Below are 27,360 nucleotides of genomic sequence, written 5' to 3' on the forward strand. Positions count from 1 at the left end.
TCGTTACTTTAGCTTGGTCCTAAAGGTCTTCTATCAGGCGTGATTGTGAGTGCATGTCAGAGAACAGCGCGGACACGCCGCGAGTGGGCGCGCACGGCACACAGAGACAAAAGTGAGAGAAAAGAAAAAGTGACCAGCTGTCCTTAGGATAACCAGCTGAGACTGTGTGTGCGCGTCTATTACAACTGTAAATCATATAGCTTATGTTGTCAGTTCATATAAGCCTGTTGTTGTATTGGTCTGTAGTTCTAACACATTTCCAGGTTAGCTTGTTTGTGTTCTTCACCTGTTAGCTAGGTTACACCCGTTACCTAGGTTACCCTTGGCTGTTGCTATGATATGATGGTGATTGCTGAACGTCCTTGCTCACTAAGATAAGCAAGGACGTGTGTAATTAATTAATTGTAATGGTGGGTTTATTGTTATTATTTACTAGCATATTCTGTATGATTCCTATGCACTGTGTATGGTAGCCTATACAATGGTATTTCTTTCTTTTATTACCACACAAACAGCCATTGCAGAGCTACGCACGCCAATGTTTATACTGATACTTGATTGTAATAAAGAATCAAAAGAGACAAGTTGTCTCTGTCCGTGTGTTAACAGACCCACCTGGGCCAAGTTGGAAACCAGAATCAGCTCTAAATGCAGTCCTAGTCTAGTCCTGACTAAGTTTCAAATAATTTCACTGGAATTAGTGATTGTTTTTGCGTCATCAATACCAAATTGTATCTAATTAGATGGGAATATACACAGACTTCTCACAAAATCACAACTGAATTGAAATCTTGTTACTCGGTCAGAATCTTCTTAACCTGGAGTCCCAGTCACTGTCACAATAAATAAGCTATATGTATTTTGTATTGTAGTATTTTTTAACACAATTATCTGTACTTGTACTTGAGTACGGGAAGTGAGTACTTTTGCCATCTCTGTTCATTGTGGGACTGGCTCTGGTGGCTGTAATTCTGCACCGAGGCAGAATTTTGGGAAAGAGACTTCAGATTCAGTATTAGGGGACCACTAAAGCCTATATAAAAGCATCCAAAGAGGACCAGTTTTTCTTTATACAAATTTCTCAAATAATTTACACGCTTTGCACTTATAGAATCAAATCCATACGTTTTCATGTCTAACAGTCAACGGAGAAGTGGTACGCAGTAAATGAAACTAACCAGTGTGTCGAAGGCTTCCAGAAAATCAGCACTGCTCTCGCTCAAGAGGCTTAGAGTCGGATCAGGCAACTCTACAAAAGTAAAACATAAACAACACAGCAAGTTAAACTGTAGCAAACAACTTCTTAAGTACTACCTTTTTTTATTCACTCAAAACACTGTAAGGAAATGATTACAGGCCTTTTTTGTGTGGAGGTCGCCCTTACCTTCCAAGGCACTGACCAACAGGTGAGCTGCGTTTAGATGGGAAGGAATACCACACTGGGTGTTCTCAGCGTGACTGTCTGTGCCGGCTCGGTCCAGTATGGCTGACAATAACTTTCTTTGACTCTCCGACAGCTCTTTGTGCTTGGCCATGTTGAGTGTTTCTCCACTGCACAACTCCTCAAGCTATCGGGGAGAGAGAGGCACAGAGAGCAGGTGAATGGAGAAAACTGTAAATTAAAACACAATTTGTCACAGATATTGGCCTTAGTACTGTCTTTAGATGAAATAAAAATATTTTTTGGAGACTGTGTCCAAAGTTTAATTGTCACACAATTATTATCCACAAGCCCAATCTGACTCGGGACCACCACATACCTGTGGTGTATTGGATATAGGCTCATGTTAGTGTGTCACTCACCAAACACTCCATATATGACAAAGCAGTTCTGTCCCCCAGAGTCTCTTGGAGTCTCTTGAACAAGACACCTCGAGTCAACTGGGGGAGCTCTGCCAGAGGAGAGAGGTCCATCACCTGTGATCCTGTAAGAGACCGGGAGACACTGCATCAGATTTGAAACTGACGCTGCACCAACATACATAGTGTGGCTTGTACTAGTCTAAGTCTTCCACTTTTAAAATAATGGCTGTACTACAATTGGATTGATATAGTTAAGAGGAGTTTTTTTTGCTCATAACTTCAAATTACATTTTATTTAAGCTTCTGAATTCAACCTATCAACACATGCTTACCCATATAGGCCATGCCTACTTCTGCCTGCATACATCTTTTAACCATTTTCCCTCACCAAACTTGAAAAATAAATATCTATACCTATGAATCCTAAACACAGTAAATGAGAGAACCTAATTCTTAAACACATTATGCAATGACAAGCACATTTCGATGACTCATTAAAAAAGGAAAAACTCACAGGCATGAGTCTGACTCACACCATTTTGTACATTTTGAATTCTGCACAACTTCATACCAAAATCGTTGTATGCTTCAGCAATCTGCATGATTTTTTTTACTAATTCTCTTGATTTTGAAGCAGATCCAAATCGAGGTGCAGATCGACAGACATCTCAACAATTAAAATAGGGCATTAATATTTATGTAACCTTGGCATGGGGTTGTGTACCTTATGACTTTCTTCCTGTTTTTACTTTCAGTTGGGAACAAATGATGGGTAAAGTGGACAGGGTTGCAGTATACTGACATTTTGATATGTTACAATGGAAAGCTGACTTTTTGGCAGAATTATAAAATATCACAGGATTATAGATACATCATTTTCACTGAGCAGTATACCTTATTCTTCAGAGTTGCATTACGATCATTGTTATTTGTAATAGTATAGAAATGGCGATAGGTGTAAACCGAACCCTGAGCTTCTAACCTTATGAGGTCATAAGGGGCAAGGTTTCTTTCTTTCTTTCTCTGCTTTACCTGCCCAGAGAATTGGGACCACCCATGAGAGAGAGACATCGTGGCTTTCAAGTGGCAGACCTCCAGCCTCCACCTTGTAACCTTGCCCCTCCCTCCTCCTCAAAAACTACAGTACCAGAAATGGCACATACTAAGTAAAGCTCACTGTGGGACTGGCTCTAGTGGCTGTAATTCTGCACCAAGGCTGAATTTGGGGAAAGAGACTTCAGATATGGTATTAGGGAACCACTAAGGTCTATGTATAAAAGCATCCAAAGAGCACCATGTCACGGGACCTTTAATATCCAAATATGGTTACTGAGGCTTGTTAGCCCTACTATACTATATATAGTATAATATGACTATATTCAGAGCTAATTTAACAATCCTTTTAACCCACAATTAAATCAGTGGTAAAAAGAGGGGAAGTTATTTGATTCACAACATTTCACTTCCTCATCAAACGAGATGAGGAACAAGTGTTAACCAAACGTTATTTCCTACAATAAATGACTGGACCACTGTATGAATGAATAAACACAAACCATTTTGCAGTGCACCCAAAGGTACTTTCTTTGGAACCTTATGCCCATTGCACCTGCCGTCCACTTCGTCCAAGGAATCAAAGGATGGCCAGGACTCAGGTGAGTCTGCCTCAATGCCTCCCATTAATCCAGGCTGTAGGCATATATCTGAAAATGCACACAACATTGTAGATAAAACAGGTACTGTGAGGTGCGCCCACAGGTGAACCACTTCAGCTGGAAAAAAAGGCGCTTCGGCTCTACTCTGAGTTCCTCACAGATGACTGAGCTTCTCACCCAAGGGAGACGCCAGCCACTCTGCTGAGAAAACCCATTTTGGCCGCTTATACGCGGGATCTAGTTCTTTTGGTCATGACCCAGCCTTTAGACCACACACAAAGACACACACATATACACACACACACACAAACTTACTAAAGTGTCCACTTTTCTTTATCTCCAGTTCCAGGATGCTGTACGCAATGACTGTACCAGAGGGGATTTCCAAGGAAACATCACAGTCCGCCTCAATGTTGTTGCTGTCCTTCACACACACCTGAGAATGCATACACACGCACACAAATATTTTAGTGATTTTAAATGTGACAGAATTACTGTCTGGACCAGAACAGGAATGTAACCAAGCAGCTTTCCTCATTAATTAACATTGGTATTAATAACAACTGTCTGGCTAAGATGTTCCTTTAAAACTCATAGCAGACCAGGGAATAGTTGAATGATTTTACCATGAACCGTCATCACAGTAAAAATGGAGCAAACTATTTAGTGTGTTTTGTTGAATTCCTAAAACACTCGACTCCAGCAACACATCTACCTTAAAAGAGCTCCCCATCAAGCCCACTAGTCCGAGCATCCCCTGAAAGATGCACTGCTCCTTTTTCGTCTGGGTGACGGTGAAGGAGTTGGCGGTGAGGATCCTCTCCTTAACCACCGCCAGCACGTCAGCCCGCTTCTCCAGCTGCTGCACCAGCGGTTGCTGCATGTCTATCAACCTGATGCAAAGAAAAACAGTTGGGTTTTTAATTTGCAATGGAATGTATAGGATGTGCGTATCGCATTTAGGCGGTGTAATTTATTAATCATTGTATCAGTCAGCGATGAGTGCATTCACATTAGAAACAGATATCCAAATCACAAGAACCATGGACAGAACCATTGTAGAGTATTTACATAAGATGACACTATTAATCTTCCTGGTTTGTTACTGGTCTGAGGTGAGAAATGTCTGATCACTCCAATTATATTCATCTCGTTCATAATGAAGTCCTCATCCTGACACCTTCCGCCGACTAATAACAATGTGTGAATAGTATGAAAAGGAATTTTTTAACACCTGCCACTGGAGTCTTGTAACAGCTTCTTCACATCCAGTTCTTCTTTCTTCAGCTTGCCAAAACATGACTGGAGCTTGGAAGTTCCGTGGCCCTCCAGAGTGGCTCTGACAGATCCAGCCTCGGTGTCCAGCTTCCCGGAGAGTTTGTCTCTATATGTCCCCTCGTAGGTCACAAATTCTGTCTTGGACACGTCTGACAACACATGGTGGTTTTAGGATATATATTAATGTATGTGTATAGGGAAAATCTGTACTTTGGAAAGAAAATGCCTTGGAATATGTCTTAGAAAATGTGACATTTTATTTCCACTTGGCATGGAAATAAAATATAACATTTATATAGCTTCAAAAATTTCTATCCACTTTGCACGTTTAAAAACTAAACATAAGCGAAGTGTACATGCACACCTACATACCAGGACTGAGCACCTTGTCGCCTTGCAACAAGTTGCTGAGGGTGAAATCTGTTGGTTGGTACTTGGGGCTCTGCCAGAACCACATGCGGTTGCGTTTGACGACCAGTGCCATGGGAACCAGTTTATCGGAGTCATTTAATCGGGACACGTGGATGAGGCTTCCTTCGGGGTCAATATGACGGACAAAGTTGGCAGTGGCTTTGGAAAACATGGCTTTGGCAGATGAGGACCGCAGACAGCTGGAAGAAGAGAAGAGCTTATTTTGTCCACTTAAAGCTACTGAGAGCAAAGACAAGAGCCCTGGTATGCTTTTACCCAAATACTGAACCATTAACGGGGACTTCCTGTTGGTATTCTCCCCAGTTTTCCACTTTACATAGTTTATGCAAGTGATTCACTTGCTAAGCAGACCCAGTGTGGGCAAGCACACACACACACACACACACACACACACACACACACAGGCTCACTGCTCAGATTCCATAGCTTAAATATTTAAAGTAATCAGGCATGAGAGGGGTGTGTGCTGTGAGGGAAGAGAGAGAAAAAGAATAGAAAAAAGTTGGACTTGTGTCCCTGTTGGATTGAGAAATGTTAGAGTAAACCAAAAAGAATGCAACATTGGCCGGAAAACAGAGAAAGAGGCCAGTTAAAGAAATAAATCCCAAACAGGCGAGTGGTCAGACCTCCTAGGTGTTCCCCCGGAGTGAAACCAAGAACACCACCTCCTAATGCTGTGAACAATGCAAACTCCCCTTGACATGACACGTTTCAGTGTGTTGAGTCATTCGCTCTAAATTATTTAAGTTATTATCGAGTCAGCGGGAACCTTTCTCTAACCCCAACTTCCAATTCCAAAAGCTCAGATATGCAGTTTCTTCCAGTATTGTTTTATGGTTTAGTGTAATGTGGACCAGAGAGAGAGAGAGAGAGAGAGAGAGAGAGATGATAATAGGAATCCCTTTTCAATATGTGAGGACATTTCTAACTAAACGTATAGTTCACGTGGTTATGGTGGCAATTCACTGGTGTTGGGCTAACCACCGTGAAGCAAACCACCAACAGTATCCACAAAATCCTCAAAGTATTAGGATCCATCCTTATGTACAGTATCCCCTTGTGGGAGCAGCATACACGTTGATGCTACATTGTGACGTCAAACATCTTTCAACTTAATTGAACTCCAAAACAGAAAATGGTCAATTAAAAGTAGAAGAAAGTACAGTTTCCCATTAAAATAGATTTGTCAATATAAGCAGTTGGTAAAGAAAATGAGTCACAACATTTTTGCCTCGTGTATTTACAAGTTATACACAACCACACACGGAAGTGCCTGTGGGTAGCCTATTTCCCGTAATAATTTTTTTTTTTAATAATGTACCAAGCTGCAGTTACCCGAGAGCTGGACTGGGAGATCAACGGCTCCTGACTCGGATTAGGAGCGTCAAACAGAAGAAATAAAAGGGGAAAGAAACATGTTCTGACCAGAAAAACCATCACAAACTAGACTAGACGGAGAACAGAAACCTCTACTGGTTTAGCTCTCCCAAAAACAGATAAATGCCTCGTTTATATTTGATGTTGTGTCTTACCTCAATATGGTGTATAACCTCTAGGCCTACAAGTCCAAGTTTAAACGTCGCACGTTCAGAGCTCCGACCCTTCGAGGTGTTACTCTCGGAATGTGACCGATGTTGCCATGCGTAAAAGTAGACCAAGTTGTCCAAACGCGGACCGAAATAGTCCTCTGGATGTAAAACTGACACAGACCTCACAGCGTTAGGCCTGTTATAAACCTAGTAGAAGCCGTTACAGCAGCAGTGTTTTCGGTCAGAGCTGCGGACCAGTAGCGGGAGACAGATTGAATAAACAGTCATCCACTTCACTGAGAAGTACATCGACCGCTTCCTCCCCTCCCACTTTCAGTTATTATGATCATATGAGTATCTGCGTGCGTGTGTGTGTGTGTGTGTGTGTGTGTGTGTGTGTGTGTGTGTGTGGGGGGGGGGGGGCTGGGACAGGGAGTTGTCACACATGTGTAGAGATATGGTCCTCTGATACCGTGAGGTATGGATGCAGACATGCCCAAACAGTAAGCAGTCAGAGCTGATACTGGACTACTCTTAACAGGCTGCTTGGGATGTGGTTGAAGAAGTATTTAGAAGTTTTACTAATTTAAAGGTACATCAGCAAAGTGTAAATTAGTATCTCATTAAGCCCATTCACCCCTTTCCAAGAGATATTATTTGTAATACTGTATTACTATTGCATTATAATTACAAGTTTTTTTTCTTTAATCAAGCAGAATGCCATGTTAACAAATGATGTCTCATGTCTTAATTTAACAAATCCAATATTTACTTTATGTAGAGTTATCTTTTCCAAAGTTACATAAGTCATAAAACAACTCACTGAAGCTGAACGACTATGTGACTTGAGTTAAAGACACACCTGGGCACCTTTTCCAGTCATGAGTCTTATCCCATTTTGGATCTTATTATGACATATACATTATTAATATGCACATGAATGGATGAATTGTAGAGTCAACTGTCTAGCTCAGCCTAAAACACACCATGAGAAAATAATGAGAAAATAATGAGAAAATTGGCAATGTGGTGATAAAAAATGCAAAACAAATCCCCCATAATGGAAATGTCGCTTGGGGAAAATATAGATAAACGAGTAATAGTGTGCAAAGAGCAAACATATATCATGATTGTCAAGTGTTTAAATATGAACACAACAGTGGACAGGCCGCGTCCTGCTGCTGAAGTTGGCACAGACAGTTAGCGGGCTAACCTCGCCCTGGATGCGCTGGTGGAGGGCTGCAGCCCCGGTAGAGTTATAAGTGTGCTCCTCAACACAGGGTTGAGGGAAGAGGAGAGGCTGTGATCAGAATTTAGTAGAAAATGTAGCAGCAGCATTTAAAGTAAAGTAAATGAATCATAACTGATGTTCTCCGGTTTCTGTCTCTTCTTCAGCCACCGTTGCTGTGCTGCAGTGAGGGACGTCAGAGCCCAGCACCTCCACCAGCCGGCGGACATCATCTGAGAGGAGCAGATCCTGACAGCAGGGAAGACCTTCACACAGGGTTTCCTTATTGCTGTCAGTAAGATGGCGGTGGATGCTTCACCAGACGTCAGGTGGGTTAGCAAGTCTTGCACGGTCTTATGGTTTGTGGTTCCTGTAAGTTATTCAGTAAGACTTTTTAATCTTCAGTCAGGATCTCATAGTCTTCGGGGCATTGTGCTTATTGACAAAATTGCTAAATGTGAAATTTACAGGTACCACGGACAAAAGGTGCTTAAAGGACTTGCCCACCAGAAAGAGTTTGAGGCCCACTGGGATAGGACCATCCCAGTGAAAGACAGACGTCCCTTGGATAAGATCTTGAAGAAGATGGGGCAGTAGAAGCGGAGGCGATAGAAAGACTGGTGGACATCTGGACAACCTCAACTTTAGGATGGTCCGGAGGTGCAGGGGTTAGCTCTGTTACCTCACAGGAAGGATTGTGTAAGTATCCGGCCTTTCTGTGTGGAGTTTGCATGTTGTCCCCTCTCACTCTCTGCTACAATTCTTCATGTCTTTCTCTCTCTCTCTCTCTCTGTCTCTGTCTGTCTCTTCCTCTCACCCCAAAACGGTGGGCGGTCAAGCAGATGACCGCCAGCCCTGAGCCACGGTTCTGCTCACGGTTTCTGCCTCTTAAAAGAAAGTTTTTCCTTCCCTCTGTCGTCTAGTGCTTGCTCTTGGTTGGAATTGTTGGGTTTCTGTAAATAACATCACAGAGTACGGTCTAGACCTGCTCTTTAATGAAAAGCGCTGTAAGATAACAGTTTTTGTGATTATGAGCTATATAAACAAAATTGAATTGGATTTAATTGAATATTAAAACACTAGCTGTTTTCAACAGCTCCCAAATGTTGAACATTATACGTGATATGCTGACGTATGCTGAGGAGTCCTTGGCCTAAAAAAACGCAAAAGAACCCTGGTCTAGAATATGTGTCTGTCTGTGACAGACTGGCAACTTGTCCAGAGCTTAAAGTTTACTGGGATAAGCTTACAGCAATAATAACATATACAGATATTTATATATATATTTTTTAATAGTTTTGTACTGTATATACACAATATATATATATACACATACATATATATACACATATATACACACACATATATATATATATATACATATATACATATACACATATATATTTATACATATATACATATACATATATATATATACATATATATATATATATATATATACACACACACACATATATATATACATATAAATACATATATATATACATATATATACATACATATATATATACATACACACACACATAGTATATATATATAAATACATAGTATATATTATATGTATATATATATATATATATATATATAAACACACACACACACACACATATGTACACATATATTTATACACATAATTATATATACACATACATATTTGTATATGTTTTCTACTGAGTTTTTAAATTCAGAACTATTTTTTCAATTTAAGACACCTACCTTCTCACACACACACAAACAGGTTACCATGACCTTACACATCTGTAGTAACAGCATTCTTATATTGCATAACAGCACAAACAACTTGTGCATAACTATGTCTGACCCTTTTGACTTTACCACTGTCCCACATTAGGCTAATCATGCTGTCTAACTTTTAAAAACCACATTTCCTAAAGCAAGGTGCTTCCTGTTAATGTAGCTCCACCCTCATTTATGACTGAACATTTGAGAGGTTGTATGATTTTGATAACATGAGACCACAGCTTTGGCTAAGTAATAGTTTCACTGGCATTCATGTGTTTACGGGGGACCTACAAACAGTGTCCCTCATTAAGCAGTGTCCCACACAATTCACCCTACCTACACCTATGATAGGATGGGTCAACTGTATAAAGATGAATCTGCTGCCCAGGTTCCTCTAACTGTACCAGACTCTTCCTCTACCGATCCCAAGTAAGTTCTTCAACAAATCAGAAAGCATCTCTTATTTTCATGGAGGGGAAAAGTGTCCAGAAACAAAATTAAAACCTTGTCCAACACTGACTCGAATCCCAGGTTTCCTTACTTCTGTTATTAATAATAGTCATTACGGTTGACATTATTACTATAATTTATTGCATTTGTGTGTTAACATGGCCTTGTGTTACACTATTGTTACTGCTTTTTGATGATCATTACTTTGGAGGACAAGAAGTACATCGTTGCTCATCCCGTTACACATAAAAAACAAAAAGAGTGACACACCGTGACTTGTCCATCCATTGTACAGTTTATTATCTTTGAACATGGAGTATTATTACCATTTTTCCTAACTGTTAAAAATGATCCACAGTCCTATGATGGTCATGACTCATAACAAGGCAGCGTACTGAAAAAAGGCTTAAGTCCCTCATTTATAATTCAGACCTCTGCTCAGCTTCTAGTTGAAGAAAAACAATCCTTTTTTGGTTGCTGACTGGATGGAGAAATAATTGAGCGGGTTTTGAGTTCACTTCCAACCATGATGCTTTTATCTTCAGTGAAGTCCACATTTACCATCCAAACTAGTTTTTTTAAAGTCTCTGAATAAAAGTGTTTTTGCATAACTGCTACAGCAGATCATTAAGTGAGGCACTGCAATAAAAAGGCACTTTGGTAAATGCTGAGATGAACATAATGATATGGATCCATAGTCTATACTGACACTATATAAGATAATGAGGTGAGACTGTTACCTTTAGGAGAAAGGTAATGAACGAAAGAAACAAAACCATCAGACGTTCTACGGGCTCTGTTCAGTCCGAGGAAGCAGGAAGTCCTCATAGGTTGGGTTACCGTGACATGGAGTGATTCACGTTGACCAGGTCAAGACACTCGGAGGCTGGTTTCAGTTCAGTTTTATACTTCCTGCTAAGTTGTAGTGGAGAGGTTCGGTTGTGTCTGGAGGTCACCACAAAACAGGGAAGTCCATTTTACTGAAGCCGGGGTCTCTGCGCAGCTCCCAGTATGTGTTGTTGCTCACCCACGTGTCATCGTTAGACTTCCTGCCGACACAACACAAATCACTGAACGACTGTTTCATTTGGATGATTACCATATTTAAATAAAGTGACACTGGTCAAATGTTCAGGGGGTTAAATTATCACACCAGTTTTCCGGAATAATGATAGCTAATAATATTAAATCAAACAGTCTTAAAACTGTATCATGAAGTGAAATGTTTGCGACTTTACAATGTCAGAACCTTCTGTGGGTTAGCCGAGATCAGAGACCCAAAAATAGATTTTATTAATCCCACGCTGGGGAAATTCCCTCGTTACAGCACCTCAAAAGAAAATTTCACACAGACTAGAAATAGGCATGGGCTGGTACAGGGGGGGTATGATGATCTTCAGAAAACATCACTGTTTCATAGGGGTTGCAATTACAGCTTTAAAATGCATTATTGTTTAGAAATGTCTGGGTAGAAAAACCTTTTTTTCCTCCTTCCATTGAACACAGTGTATTGTATTTTTAAACACTGCACGCTGGCAGGAAGACGGATTACTAAGCTGCAGTTTCTCTCCTTGACAACTCATCCCTCAAAACACGGCTCATACCATACGTATGACGCAGATGTTTTGAGAAACTTTACTTTTATAAACCGCGGTATACCTTAAAAAAGGTAACCAGCCCAAGCCTAATCACAATAACAAGAATACACATTAAAGAGAAACAGGAAAAATATACAATAAATATTATAGGAAATGGAAAAAAATAGAAGAAGTTGCAATGATAATAGTAGTAATAATATTGATAGTGTATGTCATGACATTTTTTATTTAAGAGATATGTTGCGGATTTAAATCCAGCTCTGTGTCATGGCAGGTCTGCCGAGTGCACTGGTGCCAAGGAGGGGAGCCAAACACCGTTCATCTAAACACACTGCCCACACAAAAATGACACAGAGCTGGTTTAAAATTGGCAAAGCATCCCTTTGAGCTAAAAAAATATCTAATTTGAAACATCTAGGAATATAAAGGGAGGATCGTATTTTGAATTTTCTAGGTTTAACTCGAAGTTATTACTTAGTCTCACATGATCACTTCTGGAATGGATGTGATGTAATGGACAACAACATCAGAGAGAAATACTTTTCTTGAATGGTTATCTTAACAACCCGGTTTGCTCGTCACAAGTCTGCAGATGTAACAGCCAAAGCCATTTATGTCACATAAGACACAGTGGCTGCTATGGAGGCGATCTCTGATCATGTCCATTAGAACAATTTGGTTGGAAAACCAAAAACACATGCAAACACGGATACACACATTACGCATACAGACAAGAAATCAGCAGCATACTTGAAAAAGCGTGGCTCGTGTGTCATGCTGTTGTCCTGCAGCACTTTCCTCCTCTCCCTCTGGAGTTGCTCTAGCCTCTGTTTCTGCTCCTCTGCTCCGTCTATGTTCCCCTCCTCCAACAGCCTGGACGAAAAAACACAAAGAGAGTGAGTCAGGATAGGAAACAGTAGAAATTTGGTCCTACTAGATCATCCCACTGATTCCTACACAAACGGGAAGATTGGGTAGACGTTAGCTGTGGTAGTTGCAGCCAACAGTTCTTGTGCCAATATAGCTTCTCAAAGTACATTTGACTTGTCATAGAGGGAAAAGCACAAGTGAGAGTGACAACTAGGGTGGTGATCCAGCCAATGCGTAGCTGCTGCGTTTGCTGGTTTTCCCGGCATTATTTACAGACAGGCCTCCACGCGGGCAACTCTGTGTTGCCAGAGACGCTGTGCCGTTCACGGGCAGACCTCGGACCGCCCTTCCCCCAATAGCAGAGTCCTGGAAGCCAGCTCTTCAAGACAACTGTAAGATTTAAACTTTTGAGGCATCTTTTAACTGTTTGACTTGGCTGAAATATTGCCAAACACGTTGAAAGTGGAAACATGTTGCTCTACATGTGCTTTGCAACTATAGCTAAGCAAGTTTCTGGGTCCAAATGGAAAATGGGAATGCCTCCTCTATAAAACTGCTTGCCATTGTATTTAGGGAGCTGCAAATAGCTAAGTTGTAGGCTATCTGTTACGAACAGCTACCGTAGAGACACACACACACACACACCAGGCTCTCTCTCTTTCTCCCTACTTGGAGCTGGGCTTTGTTGCCATCGCAGTGATATCAACGAGCAGCCCACCTGCTCAAGAAGAGCTTTAATGTTGAGAGATATATTTTATAAGTAGTTGAATATTATTTTGTGTTAACATTTATCATGTAACATGACATAAGTGCGCCGTGTCTGCCTTACTTGTGTTTAGAGCCGCTTGCTGATGTGTGTCATTATCAATCCAGTTCAAAAGGCATTCTGTGAAAAAGGCTTTTTGCATTTACATTGTAAAACCATTTTCTGGTGATAACTACGACTACTAGTACTTGTGTTGACTAATTTGGGCATGTTGCCATTAATAGCCTTTCTGTTATTATTATTCATCCAACAAAATACATATAAGCAGGTATTTGTTGGAGTTCAAAATCTTACTAAATTAAAACCTCTACATGGGTCAACAATTACTCCTGTAACTTCATTCCACTGGATCTAAACTCTCAGTCTGTTGCCATGGTTACACTCATGTGTCAGGCATTATCTGCTTCACACCACATGGGCTCTACCAGACTCAAACACATAAAATCATGTTTGTAAAAACGTTTTAGACCAAATGGTCTTTAAATTCATTTTGACTACAGGGTTACCTGTACAACCCATTACATTAGAATAAATGGTTACACAGTAAAAAAAAATAGTGATAAAATATGAAGTTTCTAAAATGGGTAGGGATGATGTCTGTGGACAGACTAATCGACATTAACACGACTGACAGCTAAAGAGTGCCAACCTCTGGTCCGGCCTGAAGCGTGTGTCCGAGGGGGGCAGCAGAGGTCTCAGGGTGGAGTCCAGCTCATTTAACTCTATCGCCAACTGGGTGAAGCCATAGTACTGGTCGTGGTCCTCTGGCATGGGATCTGCACACAGACACACACACACACACACAAAATAACAGCTGTCATGTCAATCTCAGTAATGTTGTTTGAGTGCCGTGTTGTAAAATTTGAAGTTCTATTAATATTCCCAGGGACCAATTACTCACTTGCTCTCCAGATACACGTGGCAGAAGGCGGGTCTCCTTGAAAAACTGACTCATGCCATTTTCCAAAGATGGAGTGTACAACTTTTCCTTTGGAATCTGTAACCACTCCCTCTATCTCGTTCACCGTAGAGCTCCATGATCTTGCCTACAAAAAAAAAAAAGGAAGAGGAAAATTGTTTGTGTTAGATGAAAGGAAGTGTATTACACAAAATGAGGGAAGAGATCCTAAGTATCAAACTTAACACCCATGATAACTAATGTAAGATTCATGTCAGTGTTTAAAGGGATTGGATTCATGCTGCGTAATTTTCCATGCTCCTGGTTTGAAAAATTCAGTTCCTCTCTTTGTCCAGAAGATGGTGCTGGACGGCATGCTGAAAGTAAAATATGTCTGTCTGAGTTGGAACCACTGCATTAAAAAAAATCTGCATTGATATTTTCTTTAGAGAGGAGCATATTTGACATGTTTGTTCAGACGACGGCAACTCCTAAATCAGGTGCTAAAAGCCAGGCAACTGTTATGATCACAAGGGTCTGACAGAGGTTCATGCGAAGGTGTCAAACTGATATGCACTAACAGGTAAGAACCAACGGTCTAAGTACAAATAGGTGAAGTCTGTCTCTACAATGGAACGACACATAAAATATTCAGGAGTGCGAGTCACATCTCAAAGGGAATAAAACATTATTTTTGCATTGTTGAGCCATGAAAACAAGTTTTACCCAACTACTTCACCCTTTAAAAATCCACTGTGCAATAAAGATCAGCCTCTGTCATTCACAGTTGGAACAGTTGGACAGTGATTTTAAAATCCTCACCTTGACAAATGTGATTTTACACTGGCAGGCGTCACTGTTGATATTTTTGATGGACATCTCCCCGTAGTGTTCGATCCAGCGCTGGCCGCTCAGGATGTTATGGATGCAGGACGTCACTTTGTTCCATTCGTAGTGGTCCCCAAACCTGGAGAAATCACAGCCATAATGTACTTAATGTGCATGCTGTTTCATTCCAAAGTACTTACACTTGCAGCCTATACTGTGTGCAAGGACGTGGACACTCACGCACACGCAAACACATACACCCACACACAAAAAGTAAAGGACTTACCCAGGTAGTGTGACATGGGTGGTTCCCATGGGAACAATTTCCATGGATTTGCCCCAAAATTTGTTTTTCCATCGGACGTCTGAAAAGAAACACGTTGCAAAAAACCAGGTGAGTGCTCATTACAAGGAAAATTGCCATATTGTCTTAACTTCAATCTTCAAGGCTTTGTCTGGTCTCCTCGGCAAACAGCATCTTTTTATAAATCAGCTTTATTATTCATGTGCACAAAGGGAAATGCAAACACAGCAGCAGTCAGCGGCTTCTTAGTTTCTACAAATAAGGTCACATTAGTATAATCTGCAAAGAGTATGTAGGTATCAATCACTTCATTACCATGATATGGAACGTTATAGAGTGATCACCGAGGCAACATGAGGTTACCTAACCTTCCATAACACCAATTCTCGCTTTAAATCTAGCCTACAGCATGAGTCAAACACTCACAGAGATGAGACGTTCATTCAAAACATGCTCTCTCCTACTAACCTTGCCAAAAGGTGAAGTTCTTTGAATCAGAGTGACATGCTGACACAGGTGGGTGATGACTCACCTGGGAAATGAAAAGAAGAGATACAAGGTTAGATAAAGGCACTTTATCGAAAGCTTTCTACAGTGGACACTGCAGATCAGGAAGTTGTATTACCGTATGCAACAGTCAAAAAAAAAAAGAAAAAAAAAAGCATAGAACAGAGAGAGAGCACTGTTCCTCCAGTGCACAATACCTTCACTAATACAGCTGACCAGTGGTGGAACAAGTATTCAGATCCTTTGCTTCAGTAAAAGCACTAATACCACGTGGTAAAAATGTTCTTTTACAATTTAAAGTCATGCATTAGAAATGTTATTTAAATAAAGGTATGGAAGTATCATCAGAACTGGAAACGATCAAAACAGTTCTGCCAATCAACTACAGCAAGTGTTTAATAATTTAAGGCCTGTACATTGTTGGGCAGTTTAATATATAATAAAACAGCGTATTTTATAAACTGTGTTTTGTGTGCAAAAATCTTAATTTGTAAAATAACTAGTAACTAAAGTGGTCAGATTAATGCAGTGGAGTAAAAAGTAAAATATTCCTCTCTGAAATGTAGTTGAGTAGAACTAGAAAGTGACATGAAAAGACAAGACAAAATAAATAAAGCTACTGCCCCCCCCCAACAATATATGTGAAGGTACTGTATTGCCATGCAGTGAATCATGTGACCTGTACCTGTTCGGCTATAAACTTGAAGTTTTTATCAGGTCTGTCACACTCGTATGTCTCTCCCAGGACGGGGTTAAAGGGTTTACTTCCTGCTCGATGGTAGGTAGATGCATATGCTGATATTGCAAATGTAGCGACATACACCTGCACAGAAAATCAGAGGGGATGAATTGCATTAAGTATCGGCACATTTGTCACCATGACTGTGTGTACAATGTACATATTGTGTGGGACACCACCAGCCTTGTTTTCATGGGACTACTATATGGGCATAAAGACTGTGTGTGTGTGAATAAGTTCACACATAACATCACTTTAGGTAGAAAAACGTTTAGATATGAGTGTGCCTCAACTATGCTTGCCAAAATAAAACATTTATTAAAGACTAATTGAGCAAAAGACCAACATCAGATTAGCTTTTAGAAATCGGCCTGAGGAAGAGCACTAAGCTCAAAACATTTTTAATCTATATTTTGCTACAGCTACTTTGATGGCCATCTTAGTTAACACATGTACATCAGAAACAAAAATCATTTATTAAAAGCATGTAAGTTCTATTTGTCTTTTTCCTATGATACAGGAAGTGCATGTGCCAATGTTCCTGTGAGACTGCTTTGTGCACATGTGTAGGTGTACAAATAACTCTGTACATTAGACCCACTCTAACCTGTTAAGGTAGAATTTGCACATTCTTACAAGGCTCTATCTATATTTTGCAGGTTTGTACATGCAATATCATCAAGTGTTGTTTTTTTTCCTCTCACCATGCGCTGGTAAGGGTCATGGGTCTGGTTGGCTGTGTCCAGCAGCTCACTGTACTCCAGCTCCTCACAGAGCCTCTGCAGGGTGTTGAGAGGCTCATTGAGCTGTACTGGCATGGCCACCTTGGACAGGTCCTTGCCGATGTTGTTCCTCAGGATGTTCCACAGGCTCACACTGCTGGTGGGGCTGGTAGAAGGTAACACAGAGCGTCGATGAGCCAGGGTCAGCACGCTGCTAACTAGACGGGAGAAATGTGGAGAGAAGACAAGTGAGACATAGCGTGTGAGAGAGGAAGTTGCTTGAGTGTGCACATTCTTTAAAAGGTCCCATGGCATAAAACACTCACTTGATGAGGTTTTATTAAGGAATATTCGTTCCCCCAGGCGGCCTATGGTACCACAGTGGCTAGAAATGGCAATAGGTGTACACCGAGCCCTGGGTATCCTGCTCTACCTTTGAGAAATTGAAAGCTCAGATGGGCCGATTTGCTCTGCCCGCCAGAGAATTTGGCCCAACCGTGAGCTTTCAAACGAGCAAAGTGGCAGTTGGTCAAGGCCACACCCCCAGCCTCCACATTGCCCCTTCCTCTCTCCTTCTCAAAAGCTACAGACTCAGAAATGGCACATACTAAGGAAAGCTCATAGTGGGACTGGCTCTAGTGGCTGTAATTCTGCACCAAGGCTGGATTTTGGGAAAGAGACTTTAGATATCATATTAGGGGACCACTAAGGCCTATTTAAAAGCATCCAAAGAGGACAATGTCATGGGACCTTTAAACCAGATGTTGTAAAATCTCTAATGTTCAAAGCTGATTTGAAGGAGATGAGGGTGTGTTGTGACCTCAGAGGTGGCACTTTAAGTCTGGCAATACACACTGCAGTACACCTTTTCAAATGGAACATGGTGGTGTCCCATCACTGTCTAAAGGCTGTTTGATAGGCAAATTAGAACATTCTGCAATAATTTTCAGTTTCCTTGTGTGTTCCTTGGATATTTTGTGGGAATGAAAAGGGCCGTATTTATTTATACAAAACAAAATACTGACACAAATATTTGTGTCAGCATCAATACAAAAATACTCATCATACTGGCATAAGCCTTCAGAAACCCTAAAAAAAAATCTAGACAAATATAGAAGGGATCAAACAACCAATATCTTGACATTTTCATTTACCCCTTTCTTTGCACAAGCTCCAATCATAAATCGATGAAAACCAAGCTTTCTATTTGCAACTCCATTGAAAATGAAAGTGTAATTCAAACCCTCCCAGCTAGCTGAAGGCAAAGGTTTATGCAGTGAAAATCTAACACCATCTTCAGCAGTGAATTAATGATGCCTCTACACAGATGCTTTTTCACATAATGAATGAGAAAACATTGTACTGAGTTTGTGAACACATCTTGGAGTCAGTGGTGGTCATGTTCAACACATTTCTCTCAGCAAGTGAGTGATTTTAATGATTCCAGACATTTATAATGTATTTGATGTGAACACATACCGAAATCCACAAAAGCACACAGAGGTTTAGTCCCAGTTGGACCAGAGTGCTCTTAGACAGACAAGCCCTGCCTCTTTTTGACAGAATAAGGTCTCTCTGTCTGGAAGTTGATGTACACACACACACACACACACACACACACACACACACACACACACACACACACACACACACACACACACACACACACACACACACACACACCAACACACACAGCATGTTACTGTATCATGTACCAGAGTTGTGTCTCTCACTGCCTCCCTCGTTGCTGTAGGTATCCATGGAGACGCTGTCACTGACATCACTGATGTACGAGTCATCGTCAGACACCTGGAGAAAGAAAATCAATATTGAAAGGTCAGCGAGCGACCAGAATGCAATTTAATTTGTAATGCACTTTATAATCACGCAAATCCCCAAGTGCTCCATGATATAACAGGTAAGTGCTAAAAATAAAATCACGTGGAGAAAATAAAAATGAAAAATAAAAATAAATACAAAATAAGGAAAAGGGCAAGAGTTTAATCAAAAGCTCTCCTAAAAAGGTGGGTTTTAAGGCCACGTTTAAAAGCATCCACAGTCTGTGGTGTCCTCAGGTGGTCAGGGAGAGCATTCCACAGTCTGGGAGCAGCTGAGGAGAAACCCAGATCTCCCATTGTACAGATCTTTGTCCTGGGAGGTTTCAGGAGACACCCTGAGGAAGATCCCCACAAAACCCAAAAGTCTACAGACTAGGAAAAAAATGCACCCAGTGTACAGAAGTTTTGTTGTGACTTGCAGGTGTCAGTTGTGCTAAAACCGGTTGTGCTGGGGAGGATGTATGAGTAAAATAAGACAGATCCCTTTTCCTGCACAACTAACCCTTTATTAGACTTGAACTTGATTTATGTGATCACTGTAGTCCTGAAACAAATTGTAAGTGAATTGATTATATCAAACAATCTTGCAAAAAGGCAAAACATTTAAATGGTTTAAATGATACAAAACAAGTCATTAGCACTTTAACTAGCACTTTCAATTAAGACGATAATTAGACCAATGCATTTGTCTTTGAACACAGCAAATAAGGTAGTAGATATTGTCTCACTTCATTCTCGGAAGAGGAAGAGGAGAGGAGGTACTCCTGAGCATCGAAAAACTCTGATATGGACTCTGGGATAGAAGCTTTGCTCTCATTGGACACCTGGTGGACCAAGGAGGGGGAGCCATCTGTACATTCCTGATTACGATAAAAAAAAAAAGTCAGTTGAGTGATGCTGGACCTGTGGTGATAGTTGGTGGACATGTGTGATGTGATCATGCAGAACCAATGTTTTTGAGTTGGAGAGACACTCACTGAAGCATAGGCGCTCTTCAAACCCAAAACCTGCGCTGGCTGTGGGGCCTGCATGTCGATGGTGTGCTTCAGTCGGTCTTTTTCTGCTACTAGGGAACTAAAGGCTGATTTCAGTGTGGTGTGGACTGGAGGGAAGCAAATGCCAAACAGAAAAACAGGTGGAGAGTTGTCATGGAAACTATCTTACCATGTAGACACAAACACAGACACACACACAGACACACACACACACAAACACAAACACAGACACACAGACACAAACACAGACACACTTACAAATTAAAAATATTTCTGTCTACAGTTAATGCATCTCCTGAGCAAACTAGCAGATGTCCCAGCAGAGACTCACTGTTGTTGGCCAGCCTGCAGAAGTCCTCCTGTAGACGGGACGCGTCTGTAGGCGAGTCCGGGGATTCAGGACCGACCTCCTGGGGGTTTGACTCGGTGGTGGAGAGATTGGGGTTGGAGGCGTGGAGACGGGGGGATTGGGAGGAGATGCAGCTCGGCACCTGGTAGAAAAATACAGAGTAATGTGAACTGTAAGCCATTATTTTACCTTCATTTCCCACCGTTGCTAAATTGTAATTTGGTTTCTTAATAATTCTCAAAAGAAAAGTTGCACGTACCTGTAGCGTGGCTTTGGGTTCTTTGCCGTTGTTTTTGGATCGCCATCTCCTTGGCCTCTTCTCTTTTTTGGGCATGTCATAATTAGACGCCTGTCGTACAGACACAAAGTTATTAAGGGATTAGTACACAAAATTACGTTCACTTTTGACCTGAGAAAAGTATTTTCCTTCATCAGTCTTACATGTATTCCATGAGAACTATCAGTATTTTAGTTCTTACTCCCTTGGAAAATCACTTTTCAAAGTTGGCAAAGGCATTTCCATTGATTATTTCTGCAAATAGCTTTAATAAAGTCAAAGAACACCTCTACTTTTTGCATAACAGCGAACTTAATCTGTGTGCCTGTGCTTACTTGTAGTGCACTGATGGCCGGGGCTGAGTAGGTGCGATGGAGGACCTCCATGCTCTTCAGCAGCAGGTTGAGTTCAAGCAGGTATGATTCACATTCCTCCAAGTCTGGCGTGAAAGAAAGATTATTGTTAGATGAAAGTTTGACTGCGTGCAATTGTGAGAGATAATATGAAACATATACTGCAGTGAGACACATTTTGAAAAGAAACTGTTGACAAGGCGGGGCGACAGGCAAGCAAAGAGACAATTTGTGACAAAATAACAACCAACCTTTGCTGCACTTGTTCATGTCCTCTGAGGAATGGAGCCAAGAACTGACCTTAGCCTGGTGGATAGACGCCTGCTTAGTGAGCGTAGCCCTCTGTTTGAGAGGGAGAGACGGATGAGGGAGATGAAAGAGGATGAAGCACATGCAACCTCACACAACTGCATCCCTACAGTGTCAAATCTAAGGCAACAACTACGTTTTCTACAAACGGGCAACGGAACAACTTACTTTTCTCAGGGAATCATTGAGGGAGGGGGAGGCGTGGGGGTGGAAGAGGTGCCTCTCATGAGGATAAATGGCAATCTCGTTCTGCCGAAACACGCGGTGATGCCGCAGCTTTGACACCCACTCCTCAAACAGCTCCGGAGACTTCACCTGGGTGCCATAAAGTCAAATTAGGAGCAGTAGATGGGGGACAGCTGCCGTCAGTGTATTCATACGAAACAGAAAGAGTAAATAAGAAAAAGACAGCATGTAGGTGTTCATGCATTTGCGTATATCTATCAATGAGAGACGGCACTGAGTCCTGATGAATTTGACAAAATGACACGCACTGTAGATCGTTAACATGGGTGTTACCTTTCCTAGGACTTACCTTTAAGTGATAGATGTTATTCTCTGTGTCTAAGTCGATACACATGGCTTTTTTCTTGACTGACATGACAGAGAGGCCAACATCAATGCAGCCATGGAGCTTTCCCTTCTTCAGCTGTGAACAAAACACTTTGTCAGCGCGTCTGTTGTGTCGTAATGCAAGAATGACAGACAGGGGGCGCTTGAAGTAATACTTACATCAGTTCCATGCTTTGCGTACTTCAAGATGCCTTTCTCCAAAACAAAGAATCTCTAAGTGGGAATAAATCAAACTCAGTCAATATATGTATTTTCCTTTTTACACAAATTACTCAGTTTTGAGTTCTTGTCACCCATTAATCACATGTTTGTCTGAGATTATACAACAGTTAATAACACCAATAAAAAAGTTATGCAGACATTGCACTGTTGTATACCACCTTCCCTTGACCCTGACATTTAAATTTTACAACAGCAGCAGGGAAATAAGTAGTTGTATAGATATGGACTAACAACAACTTACAAGCACATATTGTACACTTTAATTTTACAGTCAAAAAAGACTGCACTGATAAAGCACTTTGACACTGCTTGAGACCTCCTTGTGAGTTAAAATATTGTTTGTTTAAGTGGCTATTCAATCATGTTGCAAGGCAGAACTTTCCAGGTATGCACACAGTAGAGGGGGAGGAAGATGAGTCAGGGTTAGAGTATAATCAGCTGGGAATACAAAGACTGGAAAGGAGGAAATACAGAGGACTATAATGGTGAGGAGGAGGAAATGTGGAAATAGCTTGAGGTATTAAAAGATAGCATTTAGTTTGGACTGAAAACATTGCTGCTTCAGTCCTGGTATCGCCAGGTAAGGAATTACAACTAACACCCATTTACAGTATTGCTCTTAAAATGCATATTTGCTGTATTTCTCCACCAAAATGGACAAGAGGCATTTTAGAACACAATCTATCCTTTTAGGAAACAGCGAATATTAAGTGGAAGCTGCCGTGGCTTACTGTCTGACACCGTCTGTATCCAAGGCAATCAAGTTTAGAATGAAAATAGGTCTTTGGTTCAACAAAAAGGAAGCAGCCCTTGTCTATAATAAGATGTGGTACAATGCTGTTGCCTTCTTGGGATGTAAAAGGCCTGGTGAGGTGCTCACCTTATGCCACCCCTTCATGGGCCACTTCCTCCTCTTGAGCAGAAAGCCCTCCTGTCTGTCAGGCTCCTGCATGCTGGCGGGAGCACCCCTGAGCCCCTCTACAATCTCCCAACTGTCCTGAAGGGAGACAAAGGAGCAATGGTGCATGAGTTAGACAGACATCTCATTTGGAAGAACAGAGCTATAACACAATCTAAACAGAACGCCTATCATCTCAGATAGCATTCAAGGGCATAATGTTGTGACTGCAATACTGTCAAAACAGCATCATTGCACTTAATGCATCTGTTTGAGTGTGCATTTCTAGGAAGATATTAATGTTGGTTCACAGGGAACAGCCTCTAAACAGTAAATAAAGATGGACGACACATCTCCACTGTCTCCCACCGTACAAGAGTCACAATATATCCTTTACGGGCGAGGCCTTCTTGTGATTTTGGAGCCAGAATCTGTGCAGTAGTAATCGGTTTGTATCAAAGTCCCACCCTTACATGCACCCAACCAATATAACAACTATTTAAAACCAATCTTGAATAAACACTTAAACAAATCTCAGTGTGATGAAAACCTAAAATGACAGAAAATGTACTTTTTAGTTTGGCACAGGTCACATCTGCTAACATTGAGGGGGCGGGATTTATTACCTATACTGCAGCCAGCAGCCAACCAGAAGGCGATCAAGATGTTTTGGCTTCACTTTTGGGGAGCTGTCAAGCTGTCCGTCTTTATACACATCTCATTAGAACAGCCCTTAAGAATTGAATCAATTTCACACACGTATGCACAGTAACACTATTTGACCTGCTTTGATATGAGCTGAGAACTACATGCTAAAATTCTAACAGTGACTACTAGCATGTTTTGTTAACACATCCAAAACTCTAATGCTGTACATTAAAAGTACCACACACACACACACACACACACACACACACATACCTGGTTACTGTCGTGCTTAGAGGAGCCACTGCTGTCACTGTGAGTGGGTGATGTTGATGGCATCTTTTTGCGACTTGACCGCTTTCTGCCCACCGTTGTCTCGTTTCTGTGGAAACAGCAGCAACAGAGATCACAGGAGAGCCGCCAGGAGCATCACTCTGACCTTTCAAGGCCACAACAGTCAGCACCGCGGAGAAAGGTTAAAAACACACTGATGTCAGAGCAGCACAAAGAGCGGCAGCGCGCGGGACACGGCAGACAAAAAAGGAGAGGAATCACTTACTCGCTGTGTGTCTGACTAACTATGAGCAGGCTAATTGAGAATAAAGAAATCCCCAAAATATCTTTGTTTTAAGGAAGCTAAGATACAAATATCCAGAAACCGTTATCAGGAGCTCTCACGCACACACAGTTCAGGGTTCAGCTCGCACCATGCAAATTCCGATGCATCCTGACTGATGTCAGGCTTTGTGTTGGCTGCGCTACTTTTAAGCTAAGTGCACACATAAACTCAAACAAAATGTTCAAAGTCAGCATCTATAGCTGTGGTGGTACCAGGAATGTTTTAGGATCAAAGCATGTGAATTTTAGGAAAACCGCAAAAAAGTCCCATTGGAATGTGAAGAGCATCATGAAAAACATTATTGAAAAATTATTAATAAAATGTATGACTCCAGAGGCTACTGTTATTTCCATGTACCAGACCCGACTAAACAATGACCCCTAAAAACCCATTTCGAACACTAAGCGGCTCATATACATAAACATTTAAAATGTGGATTTCTTCTTTCACGTGTTGATCAAATGTTGTGTATCTGAAGCTCTGACAGGTGGCACACAGTGTCCATGTCAAGCTTGCTCTGATATGTTAATTTGTTGTTATTGTTTTGCAAAATGCTGCTGTCCAAATGTATGATCCCAAACTCGGGCTGCACCATATGAGGAAATGATCTAATTGCGATATGTTTTACGATATTGAAGGGAATGGTCATTTTTGTATCATTATTGTCATTTACATTGAAAAATATTAAAATCTAAAAAAAAAAGGAAAAACATTCATAGTGTGATTTTTACAAGGATCTGTACAAAACAACGGATTTTCTTTAGTCTGTAGGATCTTTTAGGCCGGGACGTCTCCGCAGCACCACGATACATCATTCAGAATTGTTTGAGACATATTTTGCCACTAATAAAAAATTGGACCCCAACTGCAATATTGCACCCCCCCATTTGGATATCGCAGTCCTCCATATTGCGATTTTGATAAAACTGCGATTAATTGTGCAGTCTAACCACTATTGAAAACAAAAGAATTACTTTGTTTTGCTCTAAACACATGACAAGTGTCATAATCCCAGATATGCACTGCACATGTTTATGGTTCCAAAGGCTGAGCAGGGAACACCATATTCTCGCTGTGATGTAACATTCATTCCTCTCATGCTCCAACCTGCCTGTGTAATTTATTTTATACCTCTGTGTGTTTAGCGCCACGCCTGACATTATCAAAGACTAATCTCTTAAGTGGATGTGTATTGTACATGTGAGCAGGGCACATCCCTTTCTGGTGGTTCAACCCAGTGAGAGAATGCTTTTGTGCTTTGTGGGTTCTCACATGTAAATTTGTGTAAACTGTTGTATTTTAAGTGTGCTGCAAACTACAACCTCTGCAAACGATCTGGTGGTTTGTTTGTGTGTGTGTGTGTGTGTGTGTGTGTGTATTCTGTAGTTCCCCAAGGCCTCGCTTACAGTCAGTACCATGTCCAGGACGTGAGTCATCAACAGGAAAGAATGTGCTCCGTGCTTCGATACCCCCGACACACCATAACAGCCAGCTAGCTACGGTCAACAGTGGGCTAAAAGCAGCCTGAAATACATCGGCCGGCCCAGTTACTTCACGCCTCTGGAGCACAGACTAAAAAGAGAGATAACAGATTAGAGTAGGCTTCAAATGCTAAACTTGGGGAGCTCAAATTAGCCTAGCTCATCAAGCCGTCGTGCTTGCAGTTTGCACTTTTCAGGCTATGACATGCCCGGCTTCTTCAGCTGCATCTGAAGCTTTACAGAATCAAGTTCAGGAATTCACACATAACTTCTGCATCTCATCTCATTATGCACTTAGTGTAGGAGCTCAGGGCCTGGATGGTAAATGTCCAGCACAAACTGAATTCTTGGAAGACTACAATCATGATTATGAACACAATACGTGGAGAGTAAGGGCAGAAGCATAAAGCACCACTTTACATAACACACTCAGCCCTGCCTTCCATGCCTCACCCTTTTCCCTTTCACACAGCTCAGCAGCAAAGTTTGCAGCAAAAACACTTCCTTTGAGTAAAACCTCAACAATCGCCACTGCATCTGTGCACGGATTTTGTTTGGAGTGTCATTACCTCATTACCACACTTCACTTTACAAACTCAAAAGCCTATATGAAAGCTGTGTATTCGTCTAGAGCAATGTTTCCCAAACTTAGGGTCGGGACCCAAAATGGGTCGTGGACCCGTTTTATTGGGTCGCCAATTGTTGAGTAAATGCATATCAATCTAACTGAATGAGCGTTCTTTTTTGCTACACTGGTCTGTTGCTCTGGGTTTCTCTCTCTCTCTCTCTCTCTCTCTACCTTCTCTTATCCTAGGAGGGGATGAGAACATGAGTTGAGAAAGGAGGGAGACCCAGAAAGGAGAATAGAGACCTTTTCTGTTTTTGTTTACTTTCATAATGGAATAAATGTACTTCACATACATTTAAATTCATGGTTTATTCCGTCTTTTGTCCACAGTTTAAAAATGTAGACGTTACAATGATTCATGGTGTATTTTTGTATATCCGGGTCCCGGGGGAGACACCAAATTTCTCTTTTGGGTCTTGAGCTGAAAAGGTTTGGGAACCACTGGTCTAGAGCACTATCTGCCCCAGATGAACTGTTGCAGCAGAGACATGCTGGTCCCCAAACATCCCACTGAGTGCCCTACTTACCTCGACTACATGCCACCAGCACTCTAAGACCAGAAGTGCTGGGGTTTTGCCTTTAGACTTACGTAATTGCGGTCAATGATTAATTGCACAACTGCTTGTAAATGATCAGTTAAGATGGAAAGGGGTCAATCCCACTGAGTCACAAGGCCAAAATGAGAGAATGAAAGGTGTAAAGGTGATAGAAGGGAGAAGTTTTATCTGGATGTATGAAAGTGTAACCCCATTAAGTGTGACAACAAACCTGTGTGCACAGTAAATTGATCCACCTTGGGTGT

General features: G+C 41.3%; 2 protein-coding genes and 2 long non-coding RNA genes across 8 annotated transcripts in view; 1 reads left to right on the plus strand and 3 right to left on the minus strand.

The window, feature by feature from the left end:
- The window catches only part of LOC117956236 (gasdermin-E-like), a 25,687-nt gene extending 18,706 nt beyond the window's left edge, over positions 1-6,981 (minus strand). For 2 of the 3 annotated variants that reach the window (XR_004659208.1, XM_034891198.1), the window contains exons 1-9: positions 6,701-6,981; positions 5,109-5,347; positions 4,693-4,885; positions 4,174-4,351; positions 3,774-3,894; positions 3,360-3,506; positions 1,804-1,925; positions 1,385-1,568; positions 1,179-1,249 (exon numbers count right to left, since the gene is read on the minus strand). Coding sequence is in view for 1 of the 3 variants with exons in the window: in XM_034891198.1 (XP_034747089.1) it covers positions 1,179-1,249; positions 1,385-1,568; positions 1,804-1,925; positions 3,360-3,506; positions 3,774-3,894; positions 4,174-4,351; positions 4,693-4,885; positions 5,109-5,319 (1,227 nt within the window). In the remaining 2 variants the exon portion in view is untranslated. The remainder of the gene's footprint in view (positions 1-1,178; positions 1,250-1,384; positions 1,569-1,803; positions 1,926-3,359; positions 3,507-3,773; positions 3,895-4,173; positions 4,352-4,692; positions 4,886-5,108; positions 5,348-6,700) is intronic. The other variant, XR_004659209.1, reaches the window with a different exon arrangement.
- On the plus strand, positions 5,790-16,210 carry LOC117956270. The gene is made up of 3 exons (XR_004659220.1): positions 5,790-5,801; positions 9,842-9,845; positions 16,130-16,210. It is a non-coding gene; the product is annotated as an uncharacterized LOC117956270 (long non-coding RNA).
- LOC117956265 overlaps positions 10,721-27,360 on the minus strand; it is a 23,292-nt gene continuing 6,652 nt past the window's right edge. The window contains exon 3 of the long non-coding RNA XR_004659215.1: positions 10,721-10,849. This is a non-coding gene — a long non-coding RNA (uncharacterized LOC117956265). The remainder of the gene's footprint in view (positions 10,850-27,360) is intronic.
- LOC117956231 (oxysterol-binding protein-related protein 3-like) overlaps positions 10,721-27,360 on the minus strand; it is a 20,616-nt gene continuing 3,976 nt past the window's right edge. Inside the window, exons 2-22 of one of the 3 annotated variants that reach the window (XM_034891183.1) lie at positions 24,107-24,212; positions 23,168-23,284; positions 22,225-22,278; positions 22,028-22,141; positions 21,661-21,807; positions 21,435-21,525; positions 21,166-21,269; positions 20,813-20,902; positions 20,536-20,695; positions 20,187-20,311; positions 19,938-20,069; positions 19,087-19,180; positions 17,354-17,589; positions 16,596-16,733; positions 15,872-15,935; positions 15,386-15,464; positions 15,094-15,238; positions 14,275-14,419; positions 14,023-14,149; positions 12,488-12,610; positions 10,721-11,188 (exon numbers count right to left, since the gene is read on the minus strand). In XM_034891183.1, the coding sequence (XP_034747074.1) occupies positions 11,092-11,188; positions 12,488-12,610; positions 14,023-14,149; positions 14,275-14,419; positions 15,094-15,238; positions 15,386-15,464; positions 15,872-15,935; positions 16,596-16,733; positions 17,354-17,589; positions 19,087-19,180; positions 19,938-20,069; positions 20,187-20,311; positions 20,536-20,695; positions 20,813-20,902; positions 21,166-21,269; positions 21,435-21,525; positions 21,661-21,807; positions 22,028-22,141; positions 22,225-22,278; positions 23,168-23,284; positions 24,107-24,169 (2,445 nt within the window). In that variant the 5' untranslated portion in view covers positions 24,170-24,212 and the 3' untranslated portion in view covers positions 10,721-11,091. Of the gene's footprint in view, positions 11,189-12,487; positions 12,611-14,022; positions 14,150-14,274; positions 14,420-15,093; positions 15,239-15,385; positions 15,465-15,871; positions 15,936-16,595; positions 16,734-17,353; positions 17,590-19,086; positions 19,181-19,937; positions 20,312-20,535; positions 20,696-20,812; positions 20,903-21,165; positions 21,270-21,434; positions 21,526-21,660; positions 21,808-22,027; positions 22,142-22,224; positions 22,279-23,167; positions 23,285-23,811; positions 23,918-24,106; positions 24,213-27,360 lie in introns of those variants that run through there. The other 2 variants (XM_034891181.1, XM_034891180.1) reach the window with 2 other exon arrangements.

Source organism: Etheostoma cragini, chromosome 14 (genome assembly GCF_013103735.1).
Source record: "Etheostoma cragini isolate CJK2018 chromosome 14, CSU_Ecrag_1.0, whole genome shotgun sequence".
In the NCBI taxonomy this organism is placed as follows: domain Eukaryota; kingdom Metazoa; phylum Chordata; class Actinopteri; order Perciformes; family Percidae; genus Etheostoma; species Etheostoma cragini.